Source organism: Daldinia caldariorum (genome assembly GCF_022478825.1).
Source record: "Daldinia caldariorum strain CBS 122874 unplaced genomic scaffold F4812scaffold_3, whole genome shotgun sequence".
Taxonomy (NCBI): Eukaryota; Fungi; Ascomycota; class Sordariomycetes; order Xylariales; family Hypoxylaceae; genus Daldinia; species Daldinia caldariorum.
This window is the reverse complement of record NW_025953039.1, coordinates 568,908-594,135: the sequence shown is the minus strand read 5'-3', so window position 1 is coordinate 594,135 and position 25,228 is coordinate 568,908. Positions and strand designations below refer to the sequence as shown.

The 25,228-nt window shown below is 46.1% G+C and overlaps 9 protein-coding genes and 1 non-coding gene across 10 annotated transcripts; 3 read left to right on the top strand and 7 right to left on the bottom strand.

Moving 5' to 3' along the window:
* Position 1: 1 nt before the first annotated feature.
* On the top strand, positions 2-3,608 carry F4812DRAFT_417353 (uncharacterized protein). Its single transcript, XM_047933164.1, has 6 exons — positions 2-325; positions 390-538; positions 592-1,645; positions 1,701-1,817; positions 1,878-2,687; positions 2,741-3,608. Exons 1-6 carry the CDS (start codon positions 182-184, stop codon positions 2,888-2,890), a joined length of 2,424 nt encoding a protein of 807 aa, XP_047792715.1. The 5' UTR covers positions 2-181; the 3' UTR covers positions 2,891-3,608.
* A 195-nt stretch (positions 3,609-3,803) lies between these two features.
* On the bottom strand, positions 3,804-6,476 carry F4812DRAFT_417351 (P-loop containing nucleoside triphosphate hydrolase protein). The gene is made up of 4 exons (XM_047933163.1): positions 6,442-6,476; positions 5,941-6,310; positions 4,540-5,870; positions 3,804-4,485 (listed from the first exon to the last, which is right to left on the bottom strand). Exons 3-4 carry the CDS (start codon positions 5,740-5,742, stop codon positions 4,459-4,461), a joined length of 1,230 nt encoding a protein of 409 aa, XP_047792714.1. The 5' UTR covers positions 5,743-5,870; positions 5,941-6,310; positions 6,442-6,476; the 3' UTR covers positions 3,804-4,458.
* A 971-nt stretch (positions 6,477-7,447) lies between these two features.
* On the bottom strand, positions 7,448-7,537 carry F4812DRAFT_t42. The gene has a single exon. It is a non-coding gene; the product is annotated as a tRNA-Phe (tRNA).
* Positions 7,538-7,970: 433 nt separating this feature from the next.
* Positions 7,971-10,382, bottom strand: F4812DRAFT_456406 (putative dimethylaniline monooxygenase; the record flags this gene model as incomplete). The annotated part of the gene is made up of 11 exons (XM_047936985.1): positions 7,971-8,087; positions 8,162-8,460; positions 8,538-8,814; positions 8,883-8,972; positions 9,042-9,080; positions 9,141-9,238; positions 9,295-9,390; positions 9,455-9,609; positions 9,674-9,870; positions 9,964-10,009; positions 10,084-10,382. The coding sequence occupies 11 exons, from the start codon at positions 10,380-10,382 to the stop codon at positions 7,971-7,973; spliced, it is 1,713 nt and encodes a 570-aa protein (XP_047792713.1).
* A 537-nt stretch (positions 10,383-10,919) lies between these two features.
* Positions 10,920-12,510, bottom strand: F4812DRAFT_263540 (NAD(P)-binding protein). Its single transcript, XM_047930834.1, has 2 exons — positions 11,775-12,510; positions 10,920-11,702 (listed from the first exon to the last, which is right to left on the bottom strand). The coding sequence occupies exons 1-2, from the start codon at positions 12,367-12,369 to the stop codon at positions 11,155-11,157; spliced, it is 1,143 nt and encodes a 380-aa protein (XP_047792712.1). The 5' UTR covers positions 12,370-12,510; the 3' UTR covers positions 10,920-11,154.
* Positions 12,511-12,715: 205 nt separating this feature from the next.
* F4812DRAFT_469027 (uncharacterized protein) lies at positions 12,716-13,408 on the bottom strand (the record flags this gene model as incomplete). The annotated part of the gene is made up of 2 exons (XM_047938836.1): positions 13,126-13,408; positions 12,716-13,060 (listed from the first exon to the last, which is right to left on the bottom strand). Exons 1-2 carry the CDS (start codon positions 13,387-13,389, stop codon positions 12,716-12,718), a joined length of 609 nt encoding a protein of 202 aa, XP_047792711.1. The 5' UTR covers positions 13,390-13,408.
* A 1,159-nt stretch (positions 13,409-14,567) lies between these two features.
* Positions 14,568-15,301, top strand: F4812DRAFT_456403 (uncharacterized protein; the record flags this gene model as incomplete). Its single annotated transcript, XM_047936984.1, has 3 exons — positions 14,568-14,672; positions 14,737-14,865; positions 14,939-15,301. 3 exons carry the CDS (start codon positions 14,568-14,570, stop codon positions 15,299-15,301), a joined length of 597 nt encoding a protein of 198 aa, XP_047792710.1.
* Positions 15,302-16,173: 872 nt separating this feature from the next.
* F4812DRAFT_469026 (MFS general substrate transporter) lies at positions 16,174-18,283 on the bottom strand (the record flags this gene model as incomplete). The annotated part of the gene is made up of 7 exons (XM_047938835.1): positions 16,174-16,191; positions 16,245-16,513; positions 16,577-16,732; positions 16,790-17,676; positions 17,761-17,864; positions 17,921-17,983; positions 18,065-18,283. 7 exons carry the CDS (start codon positions 18,281-18,283, stop codon positions 16,174-16,176), a joined length of 1,716 nt encoding a protein of 571 aa, XP_047792709.1.
* Positions 18,284-20,025: 1,742 nt separating this feature from the next.
* On the top strand, positions 20,026-21,130 carry F4812DRAFT_456401 (putative short chain dehydrogenase; the record flags this gene model as incomplete). The annotated part of the gene is made up of 5 exons (XM_047936983.1): positions 20,026-20,067; positions 20,135-20,299; positions 20,374-20,480; positions 20,538-20,854; positions 20,940-21,130. The coding sequence occupies 5 exons, from the start codon at positions 20,026-20,028 to the stop codon at positions 21,128-21,130; spliced, it is 822 nt and encodes a 273-aa protein (XP_047792708.1).
* An 859-nt stretch (positions 21,131-21,989) lies between these two features.
* Positions 21,990-24,011, bottom strand: F4812DRAFT_469024 (FAD-binding domain-containing protein; the record flags this gene model as incomplete). The annotated part of the gene is made up of 5 exons (XM_047938834.1): positions 21,990-22,420; positions 22,494-22,864; positions 22,939-23,339; positions 23,413-23,626; positions 23,703-24,011. 5 exons carry the CDS (start codon positions 24,009-24,011, stop codon positions 22,156-22,158), a joined length of 1,560 nt encoding a protein of 519 aa, XP_047792707.1. The 3' UTR covers positions 21,990-22,155.
* Between the last annotated feature and the right edge of the window lie 1,217 nt (positions 24,012-25,228).

Below are 25,228 nucleotides of genomic sequence, written 5' to 3'. Positions count from 1 at the left end.
ACATATTTCATCTTGTTGGTCCAGCGACAATTCTTCTCCGTCATCTGCACGAGCCCCTTCGGCAACCACATTTACTGGTTTCTTGGTTTTTATTCATTGCGTTTTTCCTTTGAAAGGAAGAAAAGTATCTAACTGGGCGTATTAATGATAATTACGTGCAAAGCGATTGCGGAATATAGCTATGATGAACGGAGCCAACGGCCATTATGGCCAGCCAAACCCTTGGCAGGAATATAAAAGTCCTGATGGACGCGTTTATTACTATAATTCAATCACCAAAGTGACCCAATGGACCAAACCAGAAGAATTAATGTCGCCTGCGGAGGTTTGTCTTACGCGTCTATATACCTATCTACATCGCATCAACGTTACTGACTTTTTTTTTATAGCGCGCTTTGGCGAACCAACCATGGAAGGAATACACAGCCGAAGGTGGGCGCAAGTACTGGTATAATACCGAGACGAAGCAGAGTTCTTGGGAGATGCCCGAGGTTTACAGAAAGGCTCTAGGCCACGATGCTACGCCTTCGACACCTGTGTAAGCTTTCTCCTCGAATACCCTCTATCATGCTTAATTCTAACTCGCAACAGGTCGGCTACCCCATATGCTCCTCCTAATTCATTTTCGAATTCCAACTACGATCACCACCGCGATCATCATCGCGATCACCGAGAGAGTTTTCCCGAGTCCCGTCAGTTGACTCACGGTAGTAGTGACTTGCGTGTTCAGGCATTTGTTCCCGCCAGCAACGAACCCGAATATGCGACCCCCGAGGAGGCCGAGGCCGCTTTCATGAAGTTGCTACGTCGCAGCGGTGTACAGCCCGATTGGACCTGGGAACAGACCATGCGGGCTACCATTAAAGACCCCCAGTACCGCGCTATCAAGGATCCTAAAGATAGGAAAGCCGCTTTTGAGAAGTACTGTCAAGATATGATTGTTCAAGATAAGGAGCGCGCAAAGGATAGGTTGTCAAAACTTCGTGCTGACTTCGCTACTATGCTCAAGAGTCACCCCGAGATTAAGCATTATACGCGCTGGAAGACTGCTCGTCCCATCATCGAGCGCGAAACAATTTTCCGCTCCACTAATGACGAGGAAGAACGACGTCAATTGTTCGAGGACTATATAGCAGAGCTGAAGAAGACCCATGTGGAGAGCCAGGCCAGTCTCAGGAAGAGTGCAATGGATGGCCTCATCGATCTTCTCCCCAAGCTCAACCTGGAGCCCTACACACGCTGGTCCGAAGCTCAGAATATCCTCAAAGCTACTGCTCCTTTCCAGAATGACGAGAAGTACAAAGCTCTCAACAACTTTGATATCCTGACTGCCTTTCAAAATCATATCAAATCTTTGGAACGAAGTTTTAACGAGACTCGCCAGAACCAGAGGAACAAAAAGCTCCGTGTCGAACGAAAGAGACGAGATGCGTTCATAGATTTGCTTCAGGAGCTCCGTAGAGCCGGCAAGATCAAGGCGGGAACTAAATGGAGCCAAATATATCCTTTGATCGAAAACGATGAGCGGTTCAAGTCAATTTGCGGTCAGGCTGGGTCAAGCCCTCTTGACTTGTTCTGGGATATCGTTGAGGAAGAGGAACGTGCTCTTCGTACGACCCGGAACGATGTGCTCGATGTCATGGATGTAAGTTGTGTTTTGTTGCTCAAGATTATATTGATTAGCTGACCTGGAAACCTAGGACAACCGCTTTGAGTTTACCCCCAAGACCACCTTCGAAGAGTTCTCTTCTGTACTCAAGAATGATCGACGCACTGCTAACATTGATGGTGATATATTAATGCTGATATTCGAACGGGTACGTTACTCTCTGTCATGACTTACTATTTAGGTACTTTGTCGTTAATGTATTTTATAGCTCCAAGAGAAGAAGTCCAAACGGTCTGACGAGGACAAACACTCCGAAAGGCAGCAGAGAAGGGCTGTCGATGATCTCCGGTCCTATATTAAACATATAGACCCGCCAATCACTGCGGACGATACCTGGGAAAAGGTCCGGCCGCGTCTTGCCCGCGCACCAGAATTCCAAGCAGTGAAATCCGAAGATTCCCGCCGGGGCGCATTTGAGAAGGTCCTTCGTCGAATCCGTGATCGAGAGGATGAAGATAGAGATCGCCATAAGCGCCGTGACAGATCCATTGATCGTAGTATCTACCGTGATAGGGATAGAGGTGATCGTTCTCATCATAGCGATCGCGCACGGCCGTCGCGCCATAGCCGCAGCCCGGAGCCGGATGCATATGAGGCAGACCGCCGCAAAGCTATCGCCGAGCGCGAGAAGAATTATCGTAAGTCTAGCATGGCTGAGAGTTTGTTATCTGACCGTCGGCCTTCGGATTCTTACCGAGACCGTGACGTCCGGGACCGTGATCGAGACCGTGAGCGCGAACGCGAACGCGAACGGGATCGTGAACGGGATCGTGATCGCGAGCGAGACCGAGATCGGGATAGGGACTATGCGCCTCGGTCTCGACGCGACGACCCACCGAGCCATTATGATAGAGAAAGACGGGATCGCGAGGAAGAACGCGAGCGGCAGTACCGGCGTCGCGTCGAGAGAGGCCCTGTTGAAGAACTTCCTTACGGTGATGAACGACCAACCTCGTCTCGACGTCGCCGAGCTGATGATGGCGACGATCTTGATCGTCGCGAATCTAGAGATTCTAAGGTATGATTCAGTTACCCCTATCCTTGGGCTCATTTGTACTAACTTAACTACAGAGGTTGAGAAGAGAGAGAACACCCCGTGAGCGTTCCCCCCATCGTGATGCTCGTCCTAAAACTAGGACTCCGCCTGTAGTTCAACCCCCTTCCAAAGACGATACTGGTGTACACTCCGGTAGCGAAGAGGGTGAAATTGAAGAAGACTAGGCTTTTTGATCGATCTGCACAAATATACCTATCTTTCATATTACCCCGTCACCTCCTAATTGATTTATTCGCCAAGCCCCAGCAATAACGTCAGGCCAACATTTAGATGGCTGAGACCCGGTTCTCCACATGTCCGCAGTACTTACCTTGCCCGAGCGTCCACAACAAGGATACGGGCTACGCAAGCCATAGTTTTAACCGCCAAGGCTTACTATGAAATCTATAAAGTACGTGTCAATCTCCGACTACGTTCTTTCTGGGGCTTTGATGATTTGGGACACATGGAAACAGCTCGGAACCAATCAAACCACGCACCAGTCGCACATTCACTCGCCTTTCCTCACAAATATCGTCGTGGATAAAATTAGAAGGAAAAGCAAAAGAAGGAAGAAAACCCACACATCTCCTTGTACGTTCATTTATAACGTCGAATTTCGTCGTTATACATTTCTATACGCGTCCAGAGGTTTCTCACACTTCCGCAGGACTTCATACGGGAGACAGTGAAAACATAGGAAAAGAGAATATGGCGGCCCGGCTCTCGGAACCGGATTACCAAAACAAAAACAAAACAAAAACAAAAACGCTCTTCTTTGAAATACGTTATCTCGGTGTGTATCTTTCCCCCCTCTACCCTAATAGAGAAAAATCGGACTTTTAGTAAATAGCGTAATAATCCCGATTTTATCTATAATATTGTTTTTGTTGTTGTTGCTCATCTACTCTTTTGCCTTCGAAGTGAAGTAAATACTTGCTTGATAAAATGACCCGTGGAAATGAATCACCGTGAGTATAATCAACAGCTGTCTCTCCTACATGTTCTATATAACTCTCGAGGGCCTAAATAGGGCATAAGCCATATCTAGCAGAGAAGTTATTCAACGACACTGCCCTTTGATACGTCGGACTATCATCTTGGGAGTTTGGTTTATGAAGCGCTACTTAGCTACCTTACTGACCCCTATTTGGGCCCTCGAGAGGTACGTTACAAAGTGATTACGCGAAGTATTAGTACGTATTGAGTTCCCAACCAATTGCAAAATAAGTAGTCTTCAGTTCACCAAAAATACGCCGAGGGAATAAATAGGTACACTTGTTCTGACGAGCGCATCGTATATTTATGTCCCCCACTTCTTTCCCCTAGACTACCGCATCTCTATCTCTATCTCTCTCAACTACGACGACCGTGAAACCCAAATGACATATATAGGTAGGTTAGGTATGTAAATGTATATGCCATTAGTAGACATGACGACAGCCATCCACCCGTCTATCTATCCCCTTCGCCTCTCTTTCTTTAACTAATGGATCTAGAACCCAATAGTCGTGGAACTAGACGAATAGGGGGAGGGGGGTTAGACCATCGTCGCGGTCGTTGTTCGTCGGGATCATCGCATTCCTCCCCACCATCCGCATCCAAGCCGGATATCTCATGCGCGCTTCCATTCTCTCGGCGCGTCGAACCCCCTTTTTGTACGCCTAAAACGCCGGTATCCGATGCTGATGGGGTATTATGATGATGATGCTTGCGGCCCTCATGCTGGCCGTTATCGTGTAGGCTGCCCGTTTCAAGAGCTGTCTTCCTCCAGGAAGAACTGTCGACCACGTTAGCGATAAGCGTCACGAGATAAAGGATAGTTATAACTTACGTAGTTTCCACTTAACTTCTGCTCCTGGTCCAACTGACTGTTGAGTTTGTTGATACGAGGCCTGTAGTTCGTCGGGTCGCGACGGAAGGTGACATCGAGGTTCTTCAAGAAAGTGTTGCATCCAGTAAGCAGCGACTCGGGCCTGTTAGCATGGGCATCGATACCCGGCTTTCCATCAAACACAATGACGCGATCTGCCAAGTACGTAGCCATGATGAAATCGTGCTCCACAATGAATGCTGTCTTCTTAGCGTGCATGATGAAGCGCTTGATCACACGTGCTGCGATGATACGCTGCTCGGAGTCCAAGTAGGCAGAGGGCTCGTCAATCAAGTAGATATCAGCTGGTAATCCGAGTGCCATGACGATGGCAACACGTTGCAATTCACCACCTGACAGGTTCTTGACTTCCTGGTCGATGAAATCGTCTAACTTGAGAGGCTTTACGACGTCAGTCTGGAACTGCGGGGAGAGGAAGGCCTGCTTGATTCGCTTGAAGAATAGCTGCCGGACGGTACCCTCGAATTTGGGAGTAATGGTCTGAGGCTTCATGCTGATTCTCATCTCAGGAACCTTCTCAGCGTTATCTGGCTTAAGAGCACCGGCTAGAAGTCTGCAGAAGGTAGTTTTTCCTGTACCGTTTTCACCCATCATAACGATGATTTCCGAGTCGGTAAATTCACCACCGTCAATGCTAAGCTTGAAGTTTCCGAGGGTCTTCTGCATCTTCGGGTAGCTGAAGGCACGAGCCTTGTCGGCTTGGAAGTCATCGGTGCCTTCTGAAATACGGAATGTCAAAGATTCTTCTCGGAATCGCAAGTTCTCAGTAGGGATATGACCGTCAAGGAAAATGTTGATGCCTTCGCGGACCGAGTGGGGAAGAGTAACAACACCGTATACGGCGGGTTTACCGTAGAGAACACAGATGTAGTCGGAAAGGTAGTCAAGGACTGACAAGTCGTGCTCGACGACAATGACGTAGTTATCAGGACCGAGCAGAGAACGGATCATTCGCGCAGCAGAAAGACGCTGCTTGACATCGAGATAAGAAGACGGCTCGTCGAACATGTATACATCAGCCTTCTGGACACAGACTGTTCCAATGGCGAATCGCTGCAATTCTCCACCAGATAGGTGGTTGACATCACGATCCAGAATATGACGAAGCTCCAAGACGTCGAGGACCTCGTCCATATTACCCATAGCGGATCTGTGTTCGAGGAGGAACTTGACACTCTTGTCGGGCGTCTTAACAGCTCGCGGGAGCTGATCAACGTATTGGGGCTTAACAACAGCCTTTAGGTCATCTTCGAGAACCTTGGTAAAGTAGTCTGTGTTACTTGTTAGTCGAAATTCGAAGACGAGGTATTCCCGGAGATGAAATGTTATGTGCCGACTCACTTTGCAACTCGGATCCTCTGAAGTACTTGATGACATCTTCCCAATCCGGCGGGTTTTCATATCTTCCCAAGTTAGGCTTGAGTTTGCCGCTAAGAATTTTTAAGGCAGTACTCTTTCCGATACCGTTCGTTCCGACGAGACCTAAGACCTGACCAGGTCGCGGCGTCGGCAGCCGGTGGAGTTTGAAGCTGTTCGCAGAATATCGGTGGGTGACTTGGGTTTCGAGGTTGGTGGGCAGGTTGATAATGGTGATAGCATCGAAGGGGCATTTCTTAGGGCAGATACCACATCCGATGCAAAGACTTTCAGAGATGAAGGCGATCTTGGAGTCCGGGTTGACTTCGATGCAAAGCTTTCCACTGCGAACGACCTGCGAGGTACACGATCAGCTACCAATTTGCTAAAAAAAAAAAAAAAAAAAAAAAAAAAAAAAAAACCGAACCCCGGTTTTTAACAATAACAACAAGATACAACAAGATAAAACGAGAAGATAATACATACCGGGCAGGACCTTTTACATTCTTGTCGACATTTCTATAGAAAGTAAGCATCATGGCAAGATGTTTGGTGGCCGGCCGTTAAGTTATATTAATATACCTTGGGTTTACACTGCGGGATATTACATATTAGCTGAAATTCCCATACAAATAGGAGAAGAAAAGGGTAACGAGTATGGATGAACTCACCTTGTCATCGTTCACGATGGCAATACTAATGACGGAATAGTTAATATAAGGTAGTAGTAGTATAGAATAGGAATGAATGTGCGTCCAGCCTCATTGTTTTTTTCTTTTTTTCTTTTTTACGTACCGGGTAAGCTTGGTAGCCATGGTGAGAGATATGAGGTAGATTGGTAGAATTCAAGTTAAGGACCACCTGAAATCTATGACGAGGCCGACAGCGCAAGGAACAAGAAGCAGTGCTGAATTTTAGTATGCTGCTACGAAGCGTTGCGACAAAAATGCGCCTCGTGGAAAGTTCCAAGTTTGGATTTCAAAAGTTCCCAAGTTCAAAGACGGTGGGGTTATCAAAAATTACATAGGGTCGGGTAATGAGGGGTGATTTGTGGCTTGGCTTGGTTTGACTTGAACCACTGACGAGCCACGAGAATTATGAACTGGAGAGTTTTGATTGGTTCGTTTCAATGTTCTCTAGTTGCTTTAGGTTAGGTACATAGTACACTGCTTAACGCCTGCAGTGAAGCTGGGCAGCTGGGCAAGTTACCTAACGGTACTGTACTTTGTTTGGTACGCTGAAGTACCTCCGTACCCCCTACCTCGTACCACATTTCTTGCTCACCTTCAGTAAATTATTTCCACCTGAAATCAACCTCTTTCTTGAGCTTCTAAAAAAAAACAATGAAACACAAAAGAATTTGAAAAGTCGAGCCAAGCACGCTGGAACGGATCAGATGTACACCCTAACCAAAGAAGAAAAAAATATTATGAAAAAGAGAAGCCCACCTTGCGAAGTTGCAACTCCGCAATGTAGGAAACCAGGCTGACGATGCGGTGAGTGTGGATCGAACACACGGCCTTCAGATATAAGAATGAAGTTGGACTTCAGTCTGACGCTCTCCCAGCTGAGCTATCCCCGCTATTCCCGTCGACATGTAGCTTTCGAGCTGCGGCTCTTGAGCTACCCATCTCGAGCTATGCCTGTTGTGGTGTCTTGACCAGCTTTTGACGCTTATATAGTTGGTCTATGGGATCGTCTTCTTTAGCAATCAATTCAATACGTAACGCGAGAAGTATGGTGGGGCTTTTTTTTTTTTTTCATATTTGCCACTACCATGTGTCCGTCCTTCTCGGCCAACCTCCTAGCTCGATTGTGTCAACACAACTACATACTACAAAGCGAAGCAGAAAAAAAAAAAAAACATCGCATGTTCTTGGACCTTACAATCGACCATATATGGCTGTTCGTAGTTGTAATTAACCTGACTATTCTGTTCATATTCTAGTCTTTTCGTATTTCAAAGTAATTCGCTGCGGAAGCCAAGCGAAAAAAAAAGGGGGGGAAAGGGGGAATCAAATGCCTGCAATGTACCACGCCTTGTCAGTCCCCTCATCCTCAAGGTCTGCCGTGGTGAACCCATTTCCCCAGTAGCTGAATCTATTTCCCAATAGATACTCCCACTCGTAGTCCTATTCAACGATCAGTTATTAATCCATTTCCCATTTCCCAATACAGGTAAGTAAATAACTGATCTCTCACTCACCTCCCAGCGCGGGTTCAACAAGATATCGAAGCTGTGAAGGCGGCTGCCCGGCCACATCATGATATGCTCACCCCGCGGGCCCAGCTTGAACCACGACCTGCACGGCGCGTTCCAGATCGTCCTCTTCATGTACAGCTCCTGGTGCTGCCTGAACTCGGCCACTGCGTCTTTCTTGGGCACTAGCGACTTGATGTTCTGCGTCTGGAACTTCTCGAGCACCAGGGCGACGTGTCTCGTGAGCGCCTCCATAGCAGGGATGATGGAGCCGTGACCGTAGGGACCGAATGGCCCGACCACCACTGTTGTCACATTGTCATTACCTTAGGTACCTTAGATAGGTGGGTATGAGCTTTGTTCGTATGGGGCGAGAACTTACTGAAGTAATTGGGAAAGTCGGGAGCCATGGTGCTCAGATACGTTTGCGGGGAGTCTTTGAAGCTCTCCCTCATATCTATGCCGTCTTTCCCGATGATCGGGAACCTAGGCCTAAACGACACGTCGAAGCCGGTGCTACATACTAGCACATCCAGCTTGTGGTTCACTCCATCCTCTGTAGTGACTCCTTGCTCCGTAACTTCGACTATTCTGGAGAAAGTTACATTGCATTTTTCGCTTGTGAGTGCCTTGAGGTATCCGTTGTCTGGTATGGGTCTCTGGGTTGTATTGTCAGAAAAGGGGCAAGACTATTATGATATGAGAGACGAGGCAGCTCCTAACTTACCCTACAGCCTACGGCGAAATCTGGAGGAATTAACTTCTCAGCCAGTTCAGGCTTTGCTACCAGCTTGCGTTGCATCTCCTTCTTTGCAAACTATAGTCAGAGTCAGAAATGAATTTGTTAGCTCTCATTCTTGCATATGGTATAGCATATAGTTCCCACCTCAGCAAGTTCTAGCTGCTTCTTGGTCCCTTTAATCGCCTATTTCATAGTCAGTTGAATTGCGTATTTCGTAATCAGTGGCAGTTAAGGTCCTCATACGATAGAGAAGTCCGGGTTCATCTCCATTTCAACAGCCTTTCGGTACGCGAGATACTCTTCTGGTTTCTCGGCAAAGATCCTCTTTTGCTCTTCGCTAACTGCTTACTTATTAGCATCCCAGGAGTACTTATCAATCAGAAAGGCTTCTAAATACATTTGAAATTCGGAGTGTCGTTGCTGGCGTACTTGACGGCCATTCCTGTCGTGACCCAGGTAGGTGAGCGTAGGAAGTTATCGATGTGTTTCACTTCTTTAATAGGTTATGTTATTAGTCAAGACTTTCGACTGCAGGGGACACTGTTGCAAGTGCATACTGTCAAATATAGAAGTTAGAATCTGAACGGCGCTGCTCCCGTTTCCGATGATTCCAACATCCTTATCGGTAAGCTCAATCGAATGATCCCAAGCGGCCGAATGCACCTTATTCTTAAACTTCTCAAGGTCAGGGATATCCGGCCATTTCCACTTGCTACCAGCGCACTTTGATTAGTACCAATCAGATAAGGTAGCAAAATGTCGCGGTTTCTTCTTACTTCAGCACCCCAGTAGCGTTGATCAAGATTTCGGAATAGTCATAAAACGCAGAGCCGGGGTCATCGTTGGGCTGAATCTTAACTTTCCACCGACCTTTATCTTGCTCCCACCAAGCACCAGTGACACGGTGGTTCAATTTCACATTGGAGTCGAGATCGTGATGTGAAACTACATCACGTAAATAAGCTAAAATCTCCTTTTGTGGCACATAACTGTTGAAATAATGTTTGAGAGGTTAACACGGCTCTTAGTTAAGGTATCTGTTATCTGTTGAATGATTTGCACCTACTAGCTTGTCCACGCTGGGTTTGGATGCCACGAAAACTGGAAGTTTACTATCGGCTATTGTCATAATATAAAGTAAGTAAAAAGGTTTCAAAATGGCGTCCAGTATCAACGTTAGTCATACCACATCGCATCGACATCCAGGATATCTGTTTGTATCCTATGAGTCAATATCGTCGCCCAAGGTTCGGAAAAGAAAGGATATAGGGGCTCTAACGTATTTTCAAACCATGTACCACCGAGTTCCGGGTTCTTATCATAAAACTGCAATGTGATATTGCTATTTTTGGTTTGACGGCCGAGAACGTAGGAAATATTGATACCGGTAAAACCAAAGCCAATGACGATGACCTTGATCGGTCGCCGGGAACCTAATAAGGTGTCGGGGATGACATAGGTGCTGTTATCTACATGGCCGTTCATATTTATACGTTCCGCAGATGGACAAGACAAGGCTCAGATATTGAAAGATGACGATACAAGTATAATAGCAGCTGGATGATGTGGGGTGCCATGGCGGCATTTGATACTTGTATAATATCAGTAGAATTTCCATTATGAGGCATACCGCATAATTCGTTAGAAGGGAAGGTATGTGAAGCGGCTGCATATTTGGGCATCAGATCATTCTCGGTCATCAATAGCGCTGGTACACTTTGGTACCACCAACGCAGGAGGGGACAAAGTGTTATATGCAATGTAAGCCAGCTTATCACCAGCTTACCACAAGTATTCAAGGCAGGCTAATATAAGCAAGGAAGCAAACTAGACTGGAACATAGGTAACAAGAGGTTAGGTAGGTACCTAGGTAAATAAGCGGTACCTAGTAGTGGTATCGTGGAACTGATACTGCGTTCTTTTGGTAAGCCTGTAGGCAACCCAATGCCTTGTTGTGTTAGGTACTTATCCTCAAGTTACTACCCCTTTCAAGTTCAGCAACTTTTAGGTCCTGCTTATATGGTATAATGGAACATGTAAGAGAATCAGACTAACATTGACCTATGAATCTACCTAGGTATGAAAGGCACCTAGACCCCAACATTCAGTTAAGCAACAACTATACAGAATCTTATTTAATCCCGCAGATTCACTAATACGGCACTTCTGTTAATTTCCTAGTGGAGACGGAAATAATGATCTAGAATTGTATATGCTTCAAAGTAGACTGGTTCTTAGATGTAAATAGATTGGCGGCTCATTCGGTCTGAAACTGTGCTAGCATTTCATTCAGCTGCTTATGGCGTTTCGAGGCGTGCTCGAACGTGGCGTACTTCGTCTCATCGCCGGTAGCAAATGCCTCATACTGGGCGCCAACCATTCTTGCGGATACATTGAGCTCTTCCCTTCCGTTCCAGGACCACTTCACCTTCTCTACTTCATCCGTATCGAAGTCGTGAACCTCGATAGTTACGGGATGTGCGTGCGCACCTGCTGAGATCCCCGGTCCATCGGAGGCGCTGAGACGAATCTCGCCTCTTTCACCATTCACCGACCACACAAGTGGATCTTCCCCCTTAAACGCTTGCCCGCGGCGAAACCTCAAATGGACGGTCGCCCCTGAAGTAGTATGTTCTGAACCTGGCAGCGATCCGGTCACATGAATCAGGTCTGGGACATCTGATCGAACTGTTTTAACTATCTTCCCAGTTGATCGGTCCCGCATCTTCACGTCCGGTCGCTGGATTTGTAACTGGGAGTGTAGAACTTGGATGTCTCCAAGTACAACCTGAACAAAATCAAATACTAGATAACTCATGAGCACCTGCGCGTAGAGGACTTATTACCTAGGCAGGTAGCAAGCTTGTATGGACTCACAGTGACCAAACCCAATCGTAAAAGAGTTCCCGCCAATTTTTCTATCCGTAAAGTACTCTATGCTAGTTGGTAGAACAAGTCTATCAACTGAGCCTCCGGAGGCACGAACCTCACTGCTTAATACTTTCCCAATGCGACCGCTCCTTATTAGCTCTCGCATCGTGATGATTGCCGGCGCATGCCAGCCCTGAAGTCCCACGACGGTTTTGCTCCCTTTCTCCCGCGCCAGCGCGGCGAGCTCACTTGCGAGCTCGGCATTCTGGGCTAACGGCCACTCCACATATGCGTCTTTCCCCTGGTGCACGCTCGGAAGAATGGTTTCGTAGTGCTTATCCACGCGCGTCGCACACACGACGAGCTGAACATCCGGGTCTGCGGCAAGGGTTTCTGGGTCGCCGTAAGCACGGGTCTCAGGCGGTAGCTTGAACGTATCTATAGCGCGCTTCGCGGCGTCCACGCTCGAGTTGCATAGTGCGACTATTTGGAACTTCGCCCGGCCCTCGGAACTAAGTAGGTAAGGGAGATGAGCGTGGCGGGCCCAGTTTACGGCGGACGAAGCTGAGAGCCCGATGATTGCGGTTCGGATTGGAGACATTATGACGGGATTTCTGGGTTATTGAAATGGGAGAATTCATGAAAGCTCATATTGGCGAGGAGATTTCAGCCTTTTTGACGGCATTGTTTCTACTTGAGTCTTAGATATTTTGATTGATAAGCATTCCTTGTTTAGAAGCTTCCCACCCTCGCCAAAGACATACCAACCAATCAAGGTTCGTTGCTTACATTAAATTCTTACCTTGGAGGTACCCAATATATAACGCCATTCATGGGTATGGTATTGATTATAAATGTGAGGAAGGTGGTTCACTCCCTTGCTAGAGTTTCCAAAAACCGACTAATCATTCCGCTATCGTGAAATACGTGAGTTAGGTTAGATACACTTAGTAGTTCCCACGACCAGCATATTCCTTGTGCAGATCGCCAAGGTCCCCATTCAGCTTGCTGCCACCTACAGTGACCTCCTTAGTATCAAGAAGAATCCATACTATGCGTCCCGGCAAAGTCCCATTGCCAGTGATGTTCTTCCACTTATGGGCAGTAGCCCGCTGGATGCACACATCGCTCTGGCGTAAGATGCGCTTCTCGCCCGAATCGAGAGTGAGTTCGAAGACGCCCTCTAAAACAATACCGTAATCAATGGTCAAAGCTCGGTGAAAAGGGGACTCTACGCCCGGTCCGAAGTCGATCATGCGGACTATTGAGCCGTTGGGGTAGTGAAACGGAGGCTGGACTGATTGTTAGTTCGATTCAAGCGAATAGGTTGGTTCTATGCTAGGTAGGCGAGACGAACCTCTTGCTCGTGGGCCTTGATGACGTCCGCGTTGCCGTTCAGATCAACGGGGTTCTCGCGGGTGGAATAGATGATGTTGGCTACTGCTTGATGCTCCACCATGAAACGATAATGCTCGCCATGGTCCGAACTAAGGAATCGGGATTCACCGTTGGCGTTGTTTTCGGTGATATGCCTAACGATCTGCCGGAGCCCCGGTGCGGGAAAGCTCTGGACGTAGTACTCCGGAAGAGGTGCTGAATCTGTTGCTGTGGTCTTGGTCATATTGGCTCATACAAGGGTGCTTTTAGGTAGGTAGGTAGGTCTTAGTGGAAGTACGAGTGATATACAGAACGGAAGATTGTGCTAGTAGTTTCGAGGACACAAGCAGGCTATCATATGAGATGAAGAGGCTGGATTGAACTGTTCCTAGTATAAACTTGGTTCTTCATCATTCATTCACATTAAATAACATGGACGATGACCGGAAACCTTCAGTTCAAGGTCGATTACACAACTTGACCCTTTTCCGTGATTCCGTCTAGTCCCATGATTCCCTAATTATGGTCTCGATTCACGCCTCCTTGAGCAACTGATAACTTGTACGTTTGAGGTGTGAGTCTATAGATGATGTGCAGTAAGATTAATCCCGCGCTGGAGGCTATAACGCGTCAACGCAATAGAGTATCTCGACTTGCATCTGGGGGAGAGCATGACTGCATATAACATTTGCTCCGCCAGTTCTAACGAGGCTTTACGTATCGTGATGCTACTATAGGAAAGATTGTCTGTCAAGTAGCAGACATTTGACTTACGTCTCGAAGGCAAGGTGCTGTGCACATGTTATTTTCTGGCGGTATAGTTCATTGCCCCATGTCGTGCATGTCAGACACTATCATGTTGCGGAACCCCCCATAAAGGTAACAGCGCAGGGAGGCCCCTTATCCTAGATTACTCCACCGTACATCTGTTACCAACGGAATACAGATCTTACGATGTACTACAATCTCGATCTTACTGCATACGGGGAGTGTAGGTTTCCCCCCATATTTTACTAAATCTTCCCCCATAGCTGGTATCATACCGTAAGCCCCGAGATCTAGCTCTTCTGATCCCACCACTACCAGTAGGCATATCACGATGTTACATTTGTGCTTGGGATGCGCATATTCATATCGCCACCTTGATAATCTACCTCTTCGTATGTATCACTGTGTGAGATGTTAAGGCCCGTGGAAATATGATGATATGCAAAGTCGTGACAAATGATTATCTAACCTAGGTAGATATTCTTCTTGAAGAGTGCGGAGTTTGGTTTCTATAACTTGAGTATTAAAAGTACCTAAGGTATCCCGCGAAGAGGTCTTGTCGTAAAATACTTTAAGTTTCTATTGCTCTTCATCCATTGAAATCTGTCTCAAAGTATCTGTTCTTTATCTCACAAGACCATAACATTATTCAATATGACGACCTCCGGTCCGTGCACACAGTTCCCAGCTCCGGGTCTTCGAGACCCATTCCGCTTCATCACGGGGCATAACGAGAAGGGTGACCCGGTATTCCTGCAGGTGAGGGAGCTGGTCCACTTGAATGAACACTGAAGAACTCTGTGACTTACTTCCCCTTTTCTAGACGGACCATGGAGACCACCGTGATATCATGCTAGGTGGCGCTGCAGCTCAAAACATTATGTATAGCAGCAGAGGCAACCCAACCGAACTCACCGGAGATGCTGATCTAGAGTACGCAAAGAACAACAGGGTACGTGCTCGTCTATGCCATTATAACTCCAGATCTCTTCCCGCTAACCTAAGTGAACCCGTTCGTTGGGTAGCCTTCCCTCCACATTCCCAATGGCTGCGTCGTGCGGATGATTGACTTCGCGCCTGGCACCGAGTCCAACTTACATCGTGCCCTAACTCTTGGGATTGGTACTGTGTGCGAGGGCGAAGTTGAGCTAACTCTGAGCGATGACCGGAGCGTGAATCGTGTTCTTCGACCCGGTGATGTCTGCATCAACCGCGGGGCCATGCACTGTTGGCGCAACACATCCAACGAGAAACCAGCTCGTATGCTATTTGTCATGCTGGATGTTAAGCCCATCATAGTGAATGGGAAAGCGCTCGAGTTTGATATGGGATATCTCATGAAGGAATATGCAAAGTATGCTGAAGGCGAGGGCCCTGAGAAGGCTTAATGATGAGGGCCTCCTCAAAATTCCCACCAAAGACGGCCATGTTGCTACTGTGTCACTCTGCGATATCGTTACAAATAAAACCCAAGGAATTAAAATGCTATTTTCATCTTAGAGATAATGGATTTAACTTAATCCCTTATATAGGAGGTCATTTTTTACAGTTAATGTTGAAAAAGTTATCGTAGTTGAAACGTGATGTTACTTGGTTTTTAAGAGGCTCCCAAAGTCTTGCTGTGCACGGTATTAGCTAGCCCACAGTGGCTAATATCGCTATAACTATAGCGGTTGGCGTCCTAAGCTTAGTGGATAGACCACTAGGTACTTTAGCCTGGAATTAATGTGTGCCTAAAATAATACAGTGTTAATAAAGTAGAGAATATTTAGATACTGGCCGTGCTTAGACCAGATGTGCAAGACTTTTGACTCTCCTTTCAACTGTTATAGCTTCTTCACCACTAATCATAGAAAAAAGACTTCTTGTTAATAAGTTTAACTTAGTCAATAGTTAATTCTGTATTAGAAAAGGCTGAATGAATAGTTCCAAGACTTCATTTGGTGAGAATATTATAGAGTGATAAGGCCATATGATTTGATGTTAAATTAGGGGCATCTTTGATTAATTCGACCCTTGACAATACTAATGCAGTGTTATATAGTATTATATCATGGTGGTATTGAGTAATATTACATCATTAATACTATATCCGTTTACTTATTCTAACCGTAGTTTTAATAGCCGCAAAGCTCCCTACTTTATCCTCGCTATAGCTATAACATTCTACGTAGTGGTACGTATAGTACAGTAGCACAAGTACATAGATCAGGAGGGTTATATACCTGTTTTGTATAACTTCAAATGCATTGTTATAACTCTAATACATCTTGCGACGCTACGAATTCTATTAGCAACTTCACTCATCTCTGATACACATCTCACACTTACACTTAAAAACACAGATCCAATCAGGCCAAGGCCTGAGGTGCCAACCAGCACTATGAACACATCGCGAATCGCCCGTGTTAGCTGCTCTATCACCTGAGACTGGTGGTCCGCGCTAAGGGCTTCGAAAGCAGAACTACTGGTTCCTGTAGTTAATTGGATAGCGTCTTCCGCCGAAACGTTTGGGAGAGTTTGCGTGATTAGCTTGACGGCGACGTTTTGAAATACGGAACCGCCCAAGCTGAGGACTATTATTTGGCCAAAGGTTTGTCCTGTGAAGATAGGTCAGTTAGATTGAAAAAATACCTAATATAAAAAAAGGTAGCTCAACGCACCAGTAGCCATGAAACTTATGGCATTGCTGAGTTCGGCAACTGGGACGATGGATTGGACCACGGAGAATCCCGCCGTAAAATACGCACCACACCCGCCCCCGAGAAGTACGGTATACCCGTAGATGTTGGCTTCCGAGGTTGTCGTATTTATGGTGACTAATTGACTAAGTTAACAAAAAACGTTTTATAGAACAAGAATTGGCATTGACTTACCCATCAGTGAAGAGCCGATCAGCATCAAGGCGGTACCTAGGACATACCAAGGCATATGATACCCAAGCCTAGGCATCAAAACCCCATTCAAGACCGAGAAGAAAATCATGCCCCCAAGAAATGGCAGAAGTCGTACGCCAGCCATCAAAGCGCCATCATTTCTGGTGAATTGGAACAGCAAAGGGGTATAGTAGAGAGTTGTTACCATGGTACCAGCGGCTGCGAACAGCGCATAGTGCAAAATGTTGAGCTCTAAACTCTTCATTAGATGCAGAGGGTACAGTCTGTCTTTCCTTGGTACTGTGGGGTGGTAAATCGTAATCAGGATGAAGGCGATGAGCAACACCCCGGATACTGTCCAAAGAGCAATTTCCTGGCCGCTGTTGAAAGCGTACACGGTTCCCCCAAAGGTAAGAGCCATGGCAATACAAGTCGAGCCGCCCAGGAATATGACCATAGCAATCCAGTCCTGGGTGCGGAGCTTCTCCTTCAACTTCAACTCCTTCGCGGGGTCGATGTTGGGCAGACACAAAATCAAGGCCGGCGCGGTGACTGCCGCAACGACAAGGTTGATGTAAAACGCCCACCGCCATGTCGCCTTGCTTTGAGCGAACGCGCCGCCGATCACAGGCCCGACGACACTGCCGAGGGACCAAGTAGCGACGATACCGGAGAGGTAAAGGGGCCGTTCGCGCGTGGTGGTCGTCATGGAGATATACGTGATAGCGCCGGAGTAGCATCCGCTTGCGCCGACTCCTTGAATAACCCGCCCGACGATAAACGCGTTCATCGTGGGTGCAGCCCCGCAGACGACGCTGCCCAACTCGAAGAGGACCACTAGTGAGAGGAACATCCATTTTACGTTGAAGATGCCGTACGCTCTACCACTATTCACGAAATATGTGTCAACAAGGAGTTCAGATGAGGAAAGAGCGTATAATACAGTGTTGATTATCTGTGGATTTACTCACATAGGTAGAACTGTTAGAGCTCCGAGAAAGATTCCCACTCCGATCCATGGCAGTTTTTCAGTCTCGCCGAGGGTCTCGATGATAGAAGGTTGTATGTCTGCAACCTGGGCTTGTGAGTAGGTAAAGTTCGAATCGTCATTTTCAGGGGGAGGTTACTCACGATAGTGCTATCAAGGGCGTAGAAGAGCACCGTAGAAAGAAGGGATGAATAAGCCAAGAACCACTATTTTTAAAATTTAGTTAACTTAGTCTAGGTACGCTTTATCCTGGAGTTCCAGGGCGATTCTGGGATGGGTATATGAACCTTAAATCCGCGGAGAGTCCTCGTCGTGATCACGTCTTTTGGCTGTTGTGTATTTTGATCCGAATCGCTTGCGGCACTCAACCTAGGTGCTTCCGAGGCTTCGGTCCTCAGTTTCCCGTCATCGCTATTGTCGGCTACTGTAGGTTTTTCTTTATCCTCCTCCGATAACTCGTGGTTCGAATGTGTAGAAGCGTTTATAGTTTCCGTATCAGCTTCCATCATGAAGAATGTTCGCTATAATGCGGCCGAGAGGTATGAGCAGCATGGGATATCGAATAGAGGAAAATGGAGATGCGATCCCGTATTTAGATTAGTATCTAATGGGCGCGATTCACGAGTTTTAGCTGATCTTGGCGTAGTAGTTTCCAGTGGATGATTGATAATATTGTTCATTCCTTTGTATTTCTATCTAAAGAACTATTCTTCAAACTTCGACCAGCCAACTACCTCTAGGGAGGTATCGGGAAACAACCAATAAGTCAGCAAGGCGACTACCTCCTTTCCTGTTCCTAAATATGAACGCATCCTTCCGCACTTGCCGGCTTCTAATTTTACTTGTCCAACATCATTCCTTAGTACCTGGATAGGTAGTAGGCAGTAGGTATTAGGTAGTTGAGGCGAAGCTAAGACAAGGCTGAAAGCTGAAGGTTTCAATATTGCCCCTTCTAATTGGTAATCCAGTCATTTTAATATCTTAATTTGGTGTCCAGTAGGAGGCCTTGTGAGCTGACCTGAATAACTTGGACAATCACCTGCTGATTGATCATAAAGCTCTCCATTTGTACTGTGCCCGTTGCGAGTCGCACAATGGTTAGGTACTAGAGGTAACTAACTGGTAAGTAAAAAAAGTAAGGGGGAAAAACCTAGGCCATAGAAACAGGAACAAACAGGAGCTTATTGCCGAAAGTTCTAGCAGGGGAGGACAATAGGTAGCAATAACATAACTGAGGGTACAATCATAATATAGAATTACCTAATTCACCAGGTACCTCTTAAGTCTATCATTGATTCGGAATTAGTAATACGGTATCTGAGTTTGCGTCACGATCAAACAAGAATACAGCTATCGGCTTCTCCGCCTTGCACAACCACCTCCTATGTAAAGTTCAACTTTAGATCACGTAAGATTATCTCATTAATAATCATTCGGCAGATTATCAATTGAATTGTTTATATTGTTTATATGTCTTATTATTGGTTAGAGATTCATTAAGCGGCTACTTTGGCCTTGTTTGAAGCTTTTGGCAAGGAGTGAAACTCACCACAGGTGAGGTACCTAGGTACCTACCTAAGCAGATAGTGAGACACTATCAAGAGCTAGAGTGAAGAGGTTGGCTGCATGCAGGTGAACTCCCGGATCAGATTCTAGGCAATTTTCACGTAAGAATTTAGTATAGAGTAGGTATGGAATACCTAAGGTGCCTCTTGGGTGAAGGAGGGTAGGGTAAGCACCCGGTAGATAGGTACCGAGGTACCTACGTAGTATTAACCCTAAGTTGACTGCATGCAGAAAGACGGATTCCCCTGCATGCGCTAATGCAAGCGTAACCCCAGATTAGATTTTGGGCAACTTTTAGAAATATGCAAGATTGATCTAGATGACAGGGATACTCCCAGCTCCACCGGCTGCGGGAAGTGGGGCTATCCTTGTTTAACATCGATGCAAGTGTAACTGCAGGTCAAATTTCTGGCAAGTATTAGGTAAGTACCTAGGTACCTTCTAGTAGGTACCTAGAACCTATTCACGACTTGCTTACAGATCAATAAACGGAGCTCAGTATTTAGCTGAAGAAACGCTAGAGGTAGATATAAGGCAATACTTCTTGCTATCATTCTGCAGGAGAACTAATCTTAAACTCCAGTTTATTAGAATACATACATCTTCCTATCTACCTATCCAATCGTATCGCTAACTTCATTACCTTGTCCTACTACAACTCAGTTTTCACAACTACAACAAAATGCCTTCCTACGTCATTACCGGAGTTGCCAGGGGAATCGGCGTAAGTTCAAGCCTCTACTATAGCCTCACATAGGAGTTCTAACAGTAAAATTAATCAATCCTCATAGTACGAATTTGTTCGTCAGCTATCGCAAGACCCAAGAAACACTGTTATCGGAGTAGTCCGAGACAAGCAACAGACGATTAAGAAAGTGTCTGAGGATGCAACCCTGAAGGGGCGTTCCAATATACACATCTTAGAGGCCGATCTGACTAGCTATGAGGCTGTAAAGGTAAGAACTGGACATGAACATACCCATCAACTACAGAAAAGAAAAAGAAGAATCAAATTAATAAAATTTGATAGAGAGTTGCTGGCGAAGCTGCTAAAATTACCGGCGGAAGTGTTGACTACTTGATCGGAAACGCGGGTTACATCTCGCAGTTCGATGCCTATGAACCCATTGGAGTCTTGTATGTTTTCTCTTTCATACGAATTTAGGCCCATTACTAATATAGAAAACCTAAAAGGGGTAACGAACCCCAGAAGCTCGAGGAAGAGCTGGCCAAGCTTATCAACATTCACGTTGTGGCAAACATTCACCTCATCAACGCATTCATTCCGCAGATCCTCAAGGGCCACGCCAAGAAGGTCATAGTTCTCTCGTCCGGCTTCGCGGACCTGGACTTGACTAACAAATTTGATTTGAACCTCAGCTCCCTCTATTCCATCAGCAAGGCCGCATCGAACATGGCCGTAGCTAAGTTCAGCGCTCAGTATAAGACGGACGGAGTCCTGTTCCTGAGCATCACTCCTGGAATGGTGGAAGTAGGCCACTACGTCAACTGTAAGATCCCCGTTCCTAATCTACCTCCTAACTTGAATCGTAAGAATAAGCATCTAACATGGTTTTTCTTCCCTTCGTTCCACAGCAACCCCCGAGCAGTTGCAGAAACTGGGCAGTGGCCTTGGCAAGTTTGCCGAATACGCGCCTAACTTCACCGGTCCAATCAGCCCAGAAGAAGCCGTTAAGTTGGTGAGGTCGGTTTGGGAAAAGGCCAGCATCGAAAATGGAAGTGGTGGTGACTTCCTCTCTCAGTTCGGAAACAAGCAATGGTTGTGATTGTTTTTCACCCAAATTCTCAATCTCCTATCGCTATAGAGTTACTGGTAGTTGTATAGATTAGTAGGTAGTCATACTCAAACGCAATGAGTAGGCACCTAAGTTTCTTTATGACCTATTACTAAGTTTTTTTTTCTTTTAATGATCTCTTTGAAATGTATTTTTAAATAATTTAGGATGACCTATATGCCTTATACTATGGTAACAGCTAGTTTGCATTTTGTGTAAAGCCACTAAAAGCTGTACGGTATTACATTAGCCACTAGTGGCCCAAACCCCTGTAGTTATAGTGATAAAGCAGCTAAAGTTTAGCGTGAAGTCACTACCTACAGGTACCCGCTCCCCCAGATTAGTTTAAAGTCCAGAGGTACAGTGCGAGCTTTCTTAAGGATGTTCAATCAATTAGGGTGACAAGGATCTGAGCATGCGCAAGGCTTCAGAGCCCAACCTTTATACAGAGAGATTGGATAGGAAACAATAGTTTATTTGCCTTATGTAGGGAATTCATGATATAAAATCATAGTGTTAGGTTGTAAGTAACACTTATCAAAGACTACCTAACCTAAGTAGGAGGTAGGCAGGTACTGACAAGTGTGTGTGTATTGTCTATGTAAAAGAAAAGATCATCATTTTTTTTTACAAACAATCACTCATCACTGAAGAACAGCAGAAGGAGCCACGTGACGTGGCTCATGAGTGGCACACTCACAGGTACTTACTTAACTAACATACCTGTTACTCTATGAGCAGGATAGCATACCAAAGACTTTGTTTGAAGCTTTGGAAATATTGACTTGGATCTAGAGAGTTTGAATAATTGGTAAAGAAAATTGTCTTTGTTAGAAATCTAAATGCAGAACCTTCTATTGTGACATGTTATGCTTACAATGGAGACCTCTAGCTACCTAAAGGCACCTGTATAATACATGTTTAGAACTACAAATTCAGAAAAGGAGCAACTAAAATACATAAGGATGAGAGTGCGGAAATGAAATAGTGTCCTTAACAACCTACTCTCTGGGTTCTCATTTCGAGACAATGGGAACGTAGAAGCGAAAGCGGTTGTGAGGGTCATACTTCTTCTTCAACCCGCGCAATCTATCCAAGCGCCATGATTCGTATCCATATATAGACTCAAGCGATTCGTACTTGTTGCCTGTCGCATAGTTTACGTATATTGCCGGCTTGCGCGTGGGTTGGCCCGCGGTCCACAGGTCCCAACTATCTTTAGCCCATGTCTCAGCGGTCGCACGCAGGTTTGATCCCTCGGGAACTGCGGCTGAGTAGAACCTAAGAATAATAAGTCGTTAGCACACTTGAAAGCGCATAGAGTTTGGGCCGGAAATGGGGGCTGAGAACATACACTAGATGGTTTTCGTCCCGGTGCGGGTACGCGGTAGAGGCGGGATCAACGGCCTGCATCCCCTTTACCGCGTAGCCTTCGTAGAAAAGACGAGAAGCCTCCCCAAGTTCGGGATATAATGCCGCGTTTTTGTTGAAAAGGTCGTAGACCTTGCGCTCTGTCGTTATGTTGTAGGTTTGGAGTAAGATAGTGGAAATGGCATAGGGTGCGGAACCGCAAGACGCCATCCCGGTGTTTTGAGGGTTAACTATTTCGGGATAGGAGACATCGCCCATCTCCTCGTGAACGGCGCTAATCTTGTTGAACGGGCGAAGAACTTTCTCGGCTTCGGAAGCGGGACCAGCATAGGCGAAGGTCCACCAGAGCATAGCCTAGAAGTACGGGGTTAAGACTGAGGCGAAAAGGAAAATAGGGGTAAGGGGGGGGGGGGGGGGGGGTTACGTACCTGGGTCTTACTAATTGATTGATTTATATAGATTTGCCCATAACTTGCACCCAACAACACAGGCGATTTGCCATTATCTTGGAGTTTGTTCAACTCTCCGAGCACCGTCTCGAGCTTATCCTGTGTCCAGAAATAGTTGTGATAGTGCCAAGTATCTATCTTCTTCGGATAAATTTTAAGCTTGAGACTAGTAACGATACCGAAGTTGTGACCAGCCCCTTTCATAGCCCAGAGTAGATCACTATGACTTGTCTCATTCACGGATATCATTGAGCCATCAGCCAGGACAAGGTTCAAGTGGATGATATTATCGCTAACAAGGCCATATAGGCCCTCATAGCGCCCATGTCCGCCGCCCAGAGCAGGCCCAGCAATGCCGACACATTCAGCTGATCCGGTAGCTGAGAGATAATTCTTGGGTTAGAAACTTTTCTTGACTGATATCTTAGTTCTTAAAGTCAATTGGGTACTCACCTGTAACATAGCCATGATCCCAAAGTGTTGCCATGACCTCTTTGGCCCGTACTCCACCCTGAAATAAAGCATATTTCCCACTTTTATCGATAGTGATGTCCGTAAGCTGTTTTAGATCAATTTGAACCCCTTTGAATGCGCCTAGAGATGTGGTGAAGCCATGACCGCGATTAACGGCCAGAAACTCGAGGCTATGATCATTGCAAAACCGGACCTCAGTTTATCGTTAGCTAGGTACCTAACTGAGATGTCGTATTTCGAGGTTACAGATTTATTGAAAGATAACTTACAATTTTTGGGACATCCGACTCCTTTGCTGGCTGTACAACGACCTCAATGTCAGGGGGTTCCAATGTGTTCCACCTCTCGTTCACATCTGACCACTCAGGGTCTGAAGGCAAGAATATGGCCGACCCTGGAGAAAGTAACGGGCCTAGCTCTTGTTCGATTCCAGAGACTGATATCTCTCTCCGTGTAAAGGGGGTATTCCGAAAATAACGGGGCACAGCATCGTGGGATAAGGGAGAGCCCTCCACGAAAGTCCGGAGGAGTGCAATGCCGCAGAGTATACCGCGAGCGAACGTGCTTAGGTTCGTCATGGTAGTTATTTGTTAGCTTTTATAAAGAAGCCTGTTTCTCTACAATAAGACGCTGACCAAGATTAAACTCTTGAGGAGAAAAGCAACAAGCTCTTATAACATGCCCGAGCCGCTCATGAAAGTTCGTAAGCATAATATAAGGACCGATCTAGCCGATAACTTGATGAATCCCACGTGCCGGGAATCTCACTTAAGACTCCTTCGTAACAAAGAACATGCTGAATATAGATTTGGCTTCACAACTCTGTTTAGGTAGGTAGTTAGAGTTTCTCGCGGAACAACGAAGTTGTTTCCCTCACGTAATGCTCTGCGACGTGACACCACGGAGCTGAGACGAATGAGGTGCTCAGAGCGAACATACGATCCTTCTTTACCCCTGGTGACCACATTGCGCGCCTCTAGTCCGCCTGCGGCTTAAGTTGAGGTCTTCTGCTGTTAAGCTTATAGCAACTCCCAGTGGCTGAGATTGCGGACTATTATTCTTTCAGCTATAATTAATACCAACGAAAAGACCATCTAGACCACATTTGAGCCCCCCACGAGCTCATGAGGTGTAGGTAGTATTCGGCCCTTTGGCCAGGGATAAGGCGCAGCATCTCCTCGCTAGCATCTAGGTAGTATTGCCTTACTAAACTAATCAAGCCATGGCCTTCAAAACGAGCTCAATGATACTGGAAATAGGTTACTTGCGTCGTTTATAGATCGTTCCTAGGTAGAACCTAGGTAGAAAGCTAGGTCTCGATCCCCAGCCTCTCAGTCGCGTACGACCCCAGCTGTTCGAGGCTCGGATGCGGCTTAATCAGTATTATTAATTCACAAGACAAGAATAGGACATGAATGGAACATTATATGTTCAAATTAAGAATGGTTATGATGGGGGAACTGAGCAGAGGGAACAAGTTTCATATCAGCTCGTAGGATCGGGACTTAACGAGCACCAAGCTTACAAGACGTGTAACCAACTTCGTAGCCTTATATCCCCGGAGGATCATGTAGAGGCTGAACAAATGCGGCTGATTTTAGTTATATACTACACCCAGAGTTTATATTTACCCGTCCATGTCATACCCCATCTGCTTACAAACTAATAAAGTTATCTATTCATGTCAGGTCAATAGTTGACGGTAACATTCTAGGAGTGTGAAGCGAATGAAACTTATCTTAATAGAAATAGCAAAATACCAATATCCTATCTAGTATCTAGGTACCTAGTAGGT

What these genes read in the sequence shown, in the direction of transcription:
- F4812DRAFT_263540 (XM_047930834.1), bottom strand. Translation starts at nt 12,369, where the DNA reads ATGTCTCCAATCCGAACCGCAATCATCGGGCTCTCAGCTTCGTCCGCC. An exon ending in TACGATTGGGTTTGGTCACT is followed by an intron (nt 11,703 to 11,774) that starts GTGAGTCCATAC and finishes TGAGTTATCTAG; the next exon opens with TATTTGATTTTGTTCAGGTT.
- F4812DRAFT_417353 (XM_047933164.1), top strand. Translation starts at nt 182, where the DNA reads ATGATGAACGGAGCCAACGGCCATTATGGCCAGCCAAACCCTTGGCAG. An exon ending in ATGTGCTCGATGTCATGGAT is followed by an intron (nt 1,646 to 1,700) that starts GTAAGTTGTGTT and finishes CTGGAAACCTAG; the next exon opens with GACAACCGCTTTGAGTTTAC. An exon ending in TAATGCTGATATTCGAACGG is followed by an intron (nt 1,818 to 1,877) that starts GTACGTTACTCT and finishes TGTATTTTATAG; the next exon opens with CTCCAAGAGAAGAAGTCCAA.
- F4812DRAFT_417351 (XM_047933163.1), bottom strand. Translation starts at nt 5,742, where the DNA reads ATGGGTAATATGGACGAGGTCCTCGACGTCTTGGAGCTTCGTCATATT. An exon ending in AGAAGTTAAGTGGAAACTAC is followed by an intron (nt 4,486 to 4,539) that starts GTAAGTTATAAC and finishes CGTGGTCGACAG; the next exon opens with TTCTTCCTGGAGGAAGACAG.